The following is an 11,296-nucleotide window of genomic DNA, read 5'->3' as shown; positions in this document are numbered from 1 at the left end:
ATATATATATATATATATAAAAGTAAATGAAGTGTTACAGAAAAATGATATTGTTGAGGACTGCATAAAGAAATTAAAAGATTGTTTGAAAATAATTTAAATAAATGTACTGATTTGAGAATAGTTTGGGATGCAAGTAAAATATTAGAAGTTATTTGATACAATATATTTCTGAATTTAAGAAGAGAAAGTGCAAAATATTTTGTATGATGTAAAAAGCAAAGAATAATTAAGAATGAAATTGTCTATGTTAACAATAAGAGCAATGGACATAGAATTGACCTATCCAAAGCAAAGAAACTTTGGATTTGCAAATAAACCAGGGAAATGGCTGGCTCATAAATTGTGATGAGAAAGTGAAAAGAAATGATATTGAAATTACAAGACAGAGACACTATAAACTATAAACAGATGAGGTTTCCATAAAATATTTATACAATAATATCTATCAATATATTACTCTTATTCTTACTAAAGACATGATATTTCAATGGAAAAAATAAACAAATATTTTAGAAAATAAAACTTACCCAAGATTAACAGAAGAACAAAGACAAAATATGGAGCTATAATGATAATAAAAGTTTCAGAAGCAATTAAAAAGAGTAAACCTGGAGCTACTTGGATCAGATACTCTATCAAGTTTGTATTATAAGTACTTTGAGGATGGACTTTTACAACTTTTACAAAATATGTTGAATTATGTTCTACAGGGAGCAATCATGGAAAGAGAGGAAAGCTGCCATGAACTTGGAAAGAGCTAATATAACAGTTATACTTAAAGAGGGACAAGATCTGATTTCAGTAAGGAATTACAGTCAATATCATTATTAAATAATGACTGTAATTTTTTTACTATGGTTTAATTTGAAGGATTGAAAATAATCTTGCAAGATTTTATTCATGAGGAAAAGAGCCGAAAGATAATGTTAGAACCATGTTAGATATGTTAGACATTTTGAAATATTTGGATGTATTTAATGAAAAACAAGAAAAAACAGAAATGGATGGATAGAAGAATTACTTCAAGCAATTGATTAAAATTCCATTTCTTTTCTGAAATAAAATACTTGATAGGAATTTTGTGCTAGGAAAAAAGCTATTCAAACAATGAGAAAGCAAGTGTGGCCACACTTGGAATACTGCATCCAGTTTTGGTTACCACGATGTAAAAAAGATGTTGAGACTCCAGAAAGAGTACAGAGAAGATCAACAAAGATGATCAGGGGACTGGAGGCTAAAACATATAAGGAACGGTTGCTGGAATTGGGTATGTCTAGTTTAATGAAGAGAAGGACTACCAGTGTTCCAATATCTCAGGGGTTGCCACAAAGAAGAGGGAGTCAAGCTATTCTCCAAAGCACCTAAAGGCAGGACAAGAAGCAACGGATGGAAACTAACCAAAGAGAGAAGCAACCTAGAACTAAGGAGAAATTTTCTGACAGTTAGAACAATTAATCAGTGGAACAACCTGCCTCCAGAAGCTGTGAATGCTCCAACACTGGAAGTATTTAAGAAGAGACTGGACAGCCATTTGTCTGAAATGGTATAGGTTTCCTGCCTGAGCAGGGGGTTGGACTAGAAGACCTCCAAGGCCCCTTCCAACTATTATTATTATTTTTATTATTATTATTATTATTATTATTATTATTATTATTATTATTATTATTATTATTACTATTATTATTATTATTACTATTATTATTATTATTATTATTATTATTTGCTAGAATACAATATAACAATATTTTGCGATTTGTGAGGAAAATTTTGAAACCTTGTTTTTAATTGTAATTTTTCTAATCTGAAGTTTGGTGTAGAGGAACTTTAATATGCCCCCTATAATGATGCGTGAAGTCCAGATGATTATCTTTGCTATATTTCCAGAAACTCTACCCTCTGCTGGGGAGAGATGTTGGCTTTCTGCTATTAAAACTTACCAGCAGAGAGGGGGAAAAAAGAAATAGTCTTTTGATCTTCATGTTCAAATGGTAAAATTGTCCCAATGTTTGGAAGACTTGGTTCCATAGCCAATTACGTTTCTTTCCCCTCTTCTGGGTTTGGATGGATTCTTCCTCATCTGAAAACCTTCTGAAGAACTTGCAAGAAATCTTGGGTTTTTCTGACAAAGTTTTAAAGAACTTGTTTTTCATCAAAAGAGAAAAATGGGTTTAAAGATAAAAAGCATACTGACAAGATAAAAGTGGGTGGTAACTGTATGAAACATGAGAGAAAAAGATGGTGAGCTATATGACATCCTGTCTCAGAGTAAGACAGAAACAAATCTGGAAATAGAATGTATTAGGGAGTCAGTTTCTACTTCTTTTTGTGTATTATTACCTATCAGAGTAAGTGAGAACTATGTCTAAGAATATCCTCCCCACTGCAGGAAAACACATTCACGGTAGTATTTTATAATTCAAGTTAATTATTTTTGTAAACTGATAAGCAGTGATATTTAAGTCTTTCACCAGATGATAAATACCACATCACTCAATAATCTTTTTCTTTTCCTAGGTCCACTCTGGCTATAACAAACTGTTTTTCTATAATAGAACAGATTACTCAAACTCAGAGTTAAATTCAGAAAAGAACAAACAAAATTACAATTAACAATATTAATAATTAGCAAAATCAAAATTATTTGCCAGTTTATATTGAAAAACAACATATTATTAAAAGCCACTTGTGAGAAGAGGTAGTGGCAACAAATGCATCAATTGTAACTTTTAATACAGTAAATTATTCATAAATATAACCTATAGAAACAAAAGCTTTTTTGGGCTACTCCATAATTTTTAAAAGTGGGACGATATCCTAAGGGAAAAAAGTATAAGAAATACCCATTTATACCACACTTCCATATAAATACTTCAGATGGCTATCAGTGCAAGTTACATAAAAATAAAAGCAATTTGTAAAAATCAACAGAGTAGTATTACTATGAAATTTGGCAGTACCTCTGATGTCATCCACACATCAACATCATTATTTTCATCCACTGTATCTGCTATACAAGGAATTAAAGATACAAATCTTGATATCAGGTCCTAGAAAATAAGATGAAATCCAATCAGCAGAAAATCAAATCAGCAAATCCAACTGATTTGCTTTATGTGGAATTATAATATGCATCAATTATTTATTCATTGGATTATATTTTTACATTTATTAAGAAATATAAAGAAAAAGTTCTAATTGGCACACCAGAAATAATAATTTGAAATGTCTTAAAGAAATATTTAACGAAATCAGAAAAAAATATTTAAGAGTAGTAATAATAATAATAAATCATACTCACAGAAGTTGAATTGGGATCTTTTGGATATATATCTAGCAATAGTTGTGGTGGATTCAAAGGGCTAATGTACTTAGTTACCAAAATATTCCTTCCCTGATTGTTAAAAACTGAGGTCATTATTCTTCTCTTTGGAAACACCGCTTTCCATGTTTGCTTAAAAATGTATGCTCTTTGCAATAGTGTTTCTGCTTCATGATCTGCAAACTAAATATATACTCAAAATTAATCCTCAACTTATAACCCTCATTTAACAATCATTTGAAGTTATGATGGACCTTCCCAAAAGCTACCTACAACCTGATTTCAAAGATACAATGGCCAGACACACCCTCACAGTCACATGGTTAAATTTTGGGTCCTCGATTCACTTTATATCCGCTTGCAGCATCTCAATGTTTTTTGCCATTAACTTCCAGTTGCCAGCAAAAAAATGGCCACTGGGTAAAATAGATTTGCTTAACAATGACAGTGTCCATTAAATGACTGCCAGAAAAATGTAAATCAGGCCCAGTCACATATGCTTAACTTACAACCAAAATGCCTTACAACCATAATTCTGGGCTTAATTACAGTCATAAGTTGAAGACTATTTATATATTGCACTTTATAATTGGGAAAAAATTGAAATTATCTTATATATCAGATGAGATAATTACAAATGCCTACCGTATCCAGTTCTAAATTATTTTCAGCAGAGGATAACTGAGGTTCAATAGTGGCAAAGATGGTTAAAAAGCTATATTCTTTCAGGTTCTGCCCCAAACATTCTTCTTTAGGGGATACATATGTCTTACTCCAAGTATATCCAAGTACAACAGGTGGCATATCTATTTGAAATGTTCCACAAATCTGAGAACACATACAGTTTAAAAATACATATAATAAAGTCACAGTAAACATCTGAAGGGATGGCTGCATTACAGGGATTATTCTGACATGCTTAAAACCATATTTCTTGTTTCTTATTACCTTAGATTGTTCAAGTAGAGCAGAGAAAGGAAATACAATTGATCCAAGCCAGTTTTTTCTTATGTAAGAATGACCACTGCAACTATTTGGGCAGGCATCCTAGTTAAATATATAACTTGAATTAATCTTTTGTATTTAGATTAATGCATGTATCTATGTGCAAGAGAGAGAATGCAAGACAGCGTACATGCGTTTTAAAAATACAGTATCTCCAACTGCAGCTTCTGAATGGTCTTTAAGAGTAATCTCATATATAATATTAAAATAATCTAGCTGGAAGTGACAAGAGTGGATCATATTGGCCAAGTCAGTATGCTCCATCAGTAGGTATACCAATCAAAGTTTAAGAAATACATCAAGGAACAAAATGAGCAGGAGCATGTGAACAGCATTTATGCATAACATCCTTTTTTCTTAAACAATATAAGACATATTACAATTATATTTTGGACTTAATGGTAACTTTCTATTCTTTAATCAAAATGAAAAAAATATTGATTCTGATTTCTTACACATATTTACAGATCAATCTATAATTCCTTATTTAAAAACTTATTCTTTTTTTTACACAATTTACCTCATGCTTTTCAATCACAAATTCATCAAAAATGTTAATATTTATGTTGTCTTTTATTTTAGATAGACCTAGAAAGGTATAATCATGTCCTGGAGAGCTGAAACAAAGAACAAATATTTTAAATGAAATTAAGAAGAGTTATGTTTTTTCTACTTTAAACATATACAAATTAAAAAATAATATTAAAATAATCATGTATTAAATAATAATGCTATTTAAACTATATACTGTGCTGTATAGAATCTGTGAATCTTCTATACAATTGCATACACGTTTCCATTTGATCAGTAAAACTCTAAAATGATGTCTAGATTTAGAAAATATTAAGTCTCATACATAAACATTTACATTACATACATTTAATGGACTATTCATATCTGTTAATTTTGAACTTAACATTTGTGTGAATTTAAATCATTTGCATAATTATAAAGTTGACTAAGTGGCATCATTTGCAATAAAATTTCAATTTAACAAACATAATCTTGAATCAATAATAAACTGATGCCAATGATACAAGTTTAGATTTATCCAGACATTCAAATATAATGGATATACTGTTCCCTGAATGATCTGTTAAAAAGCAAACCCCTCATTGCTTTGGGATCATCTTCCATTATATGTAGATAATGTACAACTGAGGTCCAATGTCTTAAGAAAATGGAACAAACTGCAGTGCAAGAAGTATTTGGACACAGGAGACATGGAATTTTTACTGAATAATTTAAATGCTACATTCATCTTACTAAAACAAACTTTATTAAAATTGAAATATTAACTCACTTAAAGTCAACTTCAAGTTCTTCATTCCAGCATGGATGAGAGCCATCTGCAGTGCTAGTCTGATAAACTGTTTTCTGAAATGTAACTTCTACAAAAGGATGCACAGTCACCTAAAACAGAGCAAATGTTTCACCATATTAAAATGGAAAGGAAGAACAGTTATTAAAGTTAAATAACCTCTTTCTCTTCTCACTGTGGACAGTACAAGATGCACTCCAGTTATTATTTCTATTCTGTTTCTACTTATGCTAAAACAATTCGCAAAATAGGTAAGGTACAGATAGAATGCAAAGTGCAGTTTCTGGTGTTCTTTCCAACCTCTTAAACAGAGTTCACTCACAGCCTAACTGGGAAGGAGGAGGGAGAAGGATTTACAATGAAGCAATAACCAATATTCTAAGTCACTGCCTCTTATACTGGAGAATGTATTGGAGGAATTTTTTCTCCATAACCATGGATATGATCTGTCCATTTCTGAAGTCAAGCCTTCTTTTGTTTTCTTTACACACTCACACACAGAGAGAGAGAGAGAGAGAGAGAGAGAGAGAGAGAGAGAGAGAGAGAGAGAGAGAGAGAGAGAGAGAGAGAGAGAGAGAAACTTAAACCCAGTCCAGTTCTGTTTTCAGATAAATATTGTCCTAACAGAGAGAGACAAGTTGTAAAATATCTTGAGCATCTTTAACATTGCAATAGGTATTCTAGATAACAAGGTAGGGAGAGCATGTAAAACATGGCTTCTGGAATTCACATAATACTTCTGTTCCTATTCTCATCATAACAATAACTTTTTGAAGAGGGGGAGTTAAGTCAGAGAGAGAGAGTGATTGGTCCAAAGTCACCCATGAGAACCACAGCCTCTAATTTCTAATCAAGGCATGCCCCAAGTAGTGTATTATATTATAAGCATTCAAGGGTTCTTCTTCTCATCTAAATTTATTTTTGATTCATCAAATTCATTTTCACTTTGACCGTTTAAGTTTTCCTTAAACTCTCACAGTTCAATTATAAAGTGAATAGTTTCTCTTTTAATATAGGGATAAGTACTCAGATTTCCTTGCTACTTTGGTCTGGCCATATCAAAATTTTCAGATCTTTTCAGTGCTTTTCCCCATAAATTATTATTATTTATAGTAATTTCATTTTTCATGCACATACAATTATATGCAGTATAAGACAATAAAATACAATATCAAAAATCAATAAATAATAAACTACAATTCAGTTCAAAAAGGCAACTAGAAAGTACCTGAAGGGCCCATAACATTTAAATAATCATTAAAGCCTGTATGCAAATATTAATATAGATAAAATAGAAAAAATTAAACATACATAAAAATTCATACAAGTGCTTTGTAGGTAGTCCAGGATTCTGGCACCCAGACTTGAGTAAATATTATAGCCATATGTTTTATATAGAAAATCAGAAAAGAATAAAAGTTCATCCTGGTGTTGCTATAAAAGCACTGTTACTTTATCCATGTTAAAATATATTTTTTAAAGTTCCCTAATGATTTCATTAATCCAGGTCCAAATTGCAAATTTTATAACCACAAATTTTATTTTTTTCTACAGTCTTTTACATTTTGCATTTTCTTAAGACCTGTAAAGGAATTGACTTCATATCTTCTGGTGAGATGGCCTTAATAAATACTATCCAGTTAAGGATATTCCTTGATGTTATATTTTTGCTGAAAACAGAAAAGGGTTAGGATAAATTAAAGGGTCTTTATTTATTCAAATTAATATTTTAAACCAACTAGCTGTTTTGCCATGTGTCAAGGTAAAAGATGTCCAGGCAATTGGTTCTTTTACAAACAGAGACAACAAACATATCAGCAAAAAAAGAAAGTTTAAGCTTTAGAATTAATTCAAGTAAACGGATTTAAAAGCATAAGATAGAAATCATACATAACAAGCAAGAAGGTATCCAAATCTCTTACAAGCTGTCAGGAGCTTCTTAATAACAACAGCAGAGATACTCCAACTGGAGTTAATTTCCACAGTGCCAGTACTAGATTCTGTGTAGTAGCTCCTAGGTTAAAGGCCAGTACTGGGGTTTTTATTAAAACCTGTCATCATGACTTCATGGCCCTGTTTTTATGGTCATGAGTCTGCAAGCCCTGAACTTGACAATGTGGCATATGACTCTAGGATCAAGAAAAGTTTTGTAAGATTTCCCCCCCCCCCTTCTTTATTTAGCAAACGAGAATGAGAAACAAGCAGCTTAGCTCAGAGTGAGCTCTAAACTTTTAGACTTTTCTTAATATGAAATCAAAACATGTCATGAAACTCCTCAAAATAGAATGGTCTTCCACACTGCTGCCACACTGCCATATAGATTTATTATTGCTTTCTGCAAAGTTTATGAAAATGTTTATATACATACACAGAAAAATGGTACATATTTTAAAAGGAAAAAAATCATAATTACCTCAGAGAGAAGATTGGCAGCATAGGCTGAATTACCTAATGGAATATGTCTGCCTCGGGACATACGATTTGGTAAGTAAGATGGTGAATAAGTAACTGCAACCCTAAGAATATTAAAGGAAAATATTATATATGTTCCGACCAATTTTTCTCATTAAAATGCAGCACAATTCCCTGTCTATTGATGCATAATAGTAGGTTGACTGTTAATCTAAAGAAAATCTGGGTAAAAGTTGTAACTCAAATTTGCTAATACAAGGCAATGCAGTAGGGAGGCATAATAAAATATAAGTTGGCATGACATTACTTTTAGAAAAGTCTAATCAGAAGAATCACCTCAGCAAAACTTTCATTTTATTGCTAAACATGAATATTGCTAATAGACTGCTTCTATTGCTATCAATCAAAAGTTATTTTCTACTATAATTTGCTTCTCTCTTAATGCATTGTAACAATAAATCATATAGAAATTTCAGGATATACAGGAGTTATATAAATGCAAACTATTACCTAGATATTCCCCTGTAAACAAGGCAACTGAGAAATAAGTCACATATTCATTCAGAAGAAATTTTCATTTATTGTAACATGATTTACATTCTTATGCTTCTATTTCATATATTTTCTCATGATTAGAGATTGGATAAGGATCATTTATTCAGGGCTGGTAAATGCACTAATGTCCAAATTATCTGATAGACATTTTTTTTCTAGTCTAGAAAAAAAAGGAAGGAATATTCTCCTTGAGTGTGCAGATAGGGTTCCTGTACAAATTATAGAAGTTTTCTGAATGAAGTTTGGCTCTAGCACAGAACCTGTATGTGGGACAACATATAGAATATTGTTTAGAGGAGGTTGCTGGGTGCAACCAGACATATCTGCCAAAATAATATAGACAGTATAGAAAAGAAAAGTGAGCATAAATAGGTTTGCTCATTCATTCATTCATTCATTCATTCATTCCTCTATTAGTGCAAAGGAGGTGGTACCCGGACAGTAGTATAGTAAGTGCTATGTGTTCTTATTTCAAAATAACAGGGAGCTTCTGAAATTAAGTTTCATATTCAGAAAGTGTTGTGGAAATTGAAAAAAAAGGATGTGAGGACCATGTGTAGTTATGAGATGACAATTTGAATACTACAGCTTTAGAGAAATTGTATGATAATGAGTAATTCAGGGGAAGATAAATGAGGAATCAGTTGAATAATGTGGGGATAAGTAAAATATGGGCTAGTAGCACTGTAGGAAATGAAATGAAAAGTTTATTCAAGCCAAGGTTCTCAAAATTGATAATTATTTGTGTTTGACTGTTTGGAAATAATACTGCTTCTGCTTGTGTATAAGTTTAGCATAATAGCATTCCACTAAAGTTAACGAGACTGATCCAGAGAAAACATCTTGAAATGTGCCCAATGCCTATTATTGTTATATAGTATATTATAAATCTCTGATAAGAAATTCTGTTTCATTACATACAATATTCTAGTAATTCCAGTTATTTCCAGAACAGTAATTCTGAAAGACAGCCATGCTTTTCAAATGAAACATTATTTCAAGAAAAAAAAATCCCCTTTGTTTCAAAATCTACCGACCTTTCGTTTTCCAAACTAACATGTTTACACTTGGTTACTTTTATGCTTTGTTACTGTTGTTCAATTGCTAAGTTGTGCCTGACTCTTCATGACCCCATGGACCATAGCACGCTAGGCTCTCCTGTTTCCCAGAATTTGCCCAAATTCATGTTTGTTGTGTCAATGACACTATTTAACCATCTCATCCTCTGCTGTCCCCTTCTCCTTTTGCCTTCAATTTTTCACTTTTGTGCTACCATAAATAATTTCAGCAGACTTTTCTATATACCCAGACACTAAACTAATATTTTAAAGCACAGTGGAATTTTTGATAAAAACATAACAAAATAGTACCATATGCTCTTTTAAGAGCTAACATGTTATTGTAGAATTGTACTAATATTTGATTTTCATTACATTTTCTTGCAAATATTTTTCCATTAGCATAAATAATGTGTCTTTCTTATTCTGTCTTTCACTTGGTAGTATTTAAGTTACTTTACTAGTATTGTGGGATTTATTCTTAATATTCATGAGGAAAAGAACTAAATTATAAAATCAGTACAATTGTGGCAAATTACCTTGTAGTGTGCACACTGCAAGATAATCTGCCCCAATTGTAGATTACTGTATTATTGTTTTACTATAATGAACAGCCTACATTTTACTGTATTACTAAAAAAAACAACCTTCTTTACATTCATCGAATGTTGCACCTACTTAGATGCTGGTGCCTTTCTTGCAGGAATATTATATGCTCTCAATATTCTGATAAGAAGTTTAACATCTCCATCTGAAACTGCCTGGGCTGCAACCTTTCGTCTCTCTTTCCTTTGTGGTTTCAAATGTCTTCTGCGTTCACTTAACTTGAAAATTGCATTACTCAATTGGCTAGAATAAATGAAGAATTAAAGCAGTTATTTTGATCAGACTGAAATCCTAACACTGAAATTATTTATCATGTACCAATAACTAACTGCATGCAGACATAGGATAAAAACAATAATATTATAACATAGTAAAAGCAATTGTAGAACGCAATATAAAATAAAGAACCTCTAGTCTAAAAGGGTTGTTACGTACAGTAAAATCAATACCTGTATAAACTAGCATTTTTTATTTAGTGCTATTCAATGGAATTGCAATGAATAACAGTTTTCAGCCCAGTGACCATTTTATTAATTCATTTATATCCCCCTTTATTATTTTTATAATACTTCAAGGCAGTGAACATACCTAATACTAGTTCCTCTTCCTAGTTTTCCCACAACAATCATAATACATTATTAAATAAATAAATAAATTTACAGTTTATTAGACTGTGTTATGCAAAAGCAACCTCTTGCGAAGGTTGTTGAGAGTGTGGTGGCACGACAGCTCCCTCAGCACCTGGAAGAAACTGTCTATCTAGACTCGCGCCAGTCCAGCTTCCGGCCTGGGCACAGCACGGAAACGGCATTGGTCGTGTTGGTTGATGATCTCTGGAGGGCTCGGGATAGAGGCTGTTCCTCTATCCTGGTCCTGTTAGACCTCTCAGCGGCTTTTGATACCATCGACCATGGTATCTTGTTGCACCGGTTAGGGGGGTTGGGGTTGGGGGGCACCGTTTTACGGTGGTTCTCCTCCTACCTCTCGGACCGGATGCAATTTGTGTTGGCAGGGGGG

The 11,296-nt window shown here is 32.2% G+C and overlaps 1 protein-coding gene across 1 annotated transcript in view; it reads right to left on the bottom strand.

Annotated features, from left to right (window-relative positions):
- The window catches only part of CC2D2B (coiled-coil and C2 domain containing 2B), a 76,261-nt gene that overhangs the window by 32,191 nt on the left and 32,774 nt on the right, over positions 1-11,296 (bottom strand). Inside the window, exons 20-27 of the mRNA XM_029283119.1 lie at positions 10,352-10,522; positions 8,062-8,164; positions 5,631-5,740; positions 4,848-4,944; positions 4,271-4,369; positions 3,968-4,150; positions 3,302-3,505; positions 2,961-3,050 (exon numbers count right to left, since the gene is read on the bottom strand). Coding sequence (XP_029138952.1) covers positions 2,961-3,050; positions 3,302-3,505; positions 3,968-4,150; positions 4,271-4,369; positions 4,848-4,944; positions 5,631-5,740; positions 8,062-8,164; positions 10,352-10,522 — 1,057 coding nt within the window. The remainder of the gene's footprint in view (positions 1-2,960; positions 3,051-3,301; positions 3,506-3,967; positions 4,151-4,270; positions 4,370-4,847; positions 4,945-5,630; positions 5,741-8,061; positions 8,165-10,351; positions 10,523-11,296) is intronic.

The sequence above is a fragment of the Protobothrops mucrosquamatus genome, unplaced genomic scaffold (assembly GCF_001527695.2).
Source record: "Protobothrops mucrosquamatus isolate PMUCROS unplaced genomic scaffold, P.Mucros_1.0 scaffold_41, whole genome shotgun sequence".
NCBI classification, from domain to species: Eukaryota; Metazoa; Chordata; class Lepidosauria; order Squamata; family Viperidae; genus Protobothrops; species Protobothrops mucrosquamatus.
This window is presented reverse-complemented; position numbering and strand designations above follow the sequence as displayed.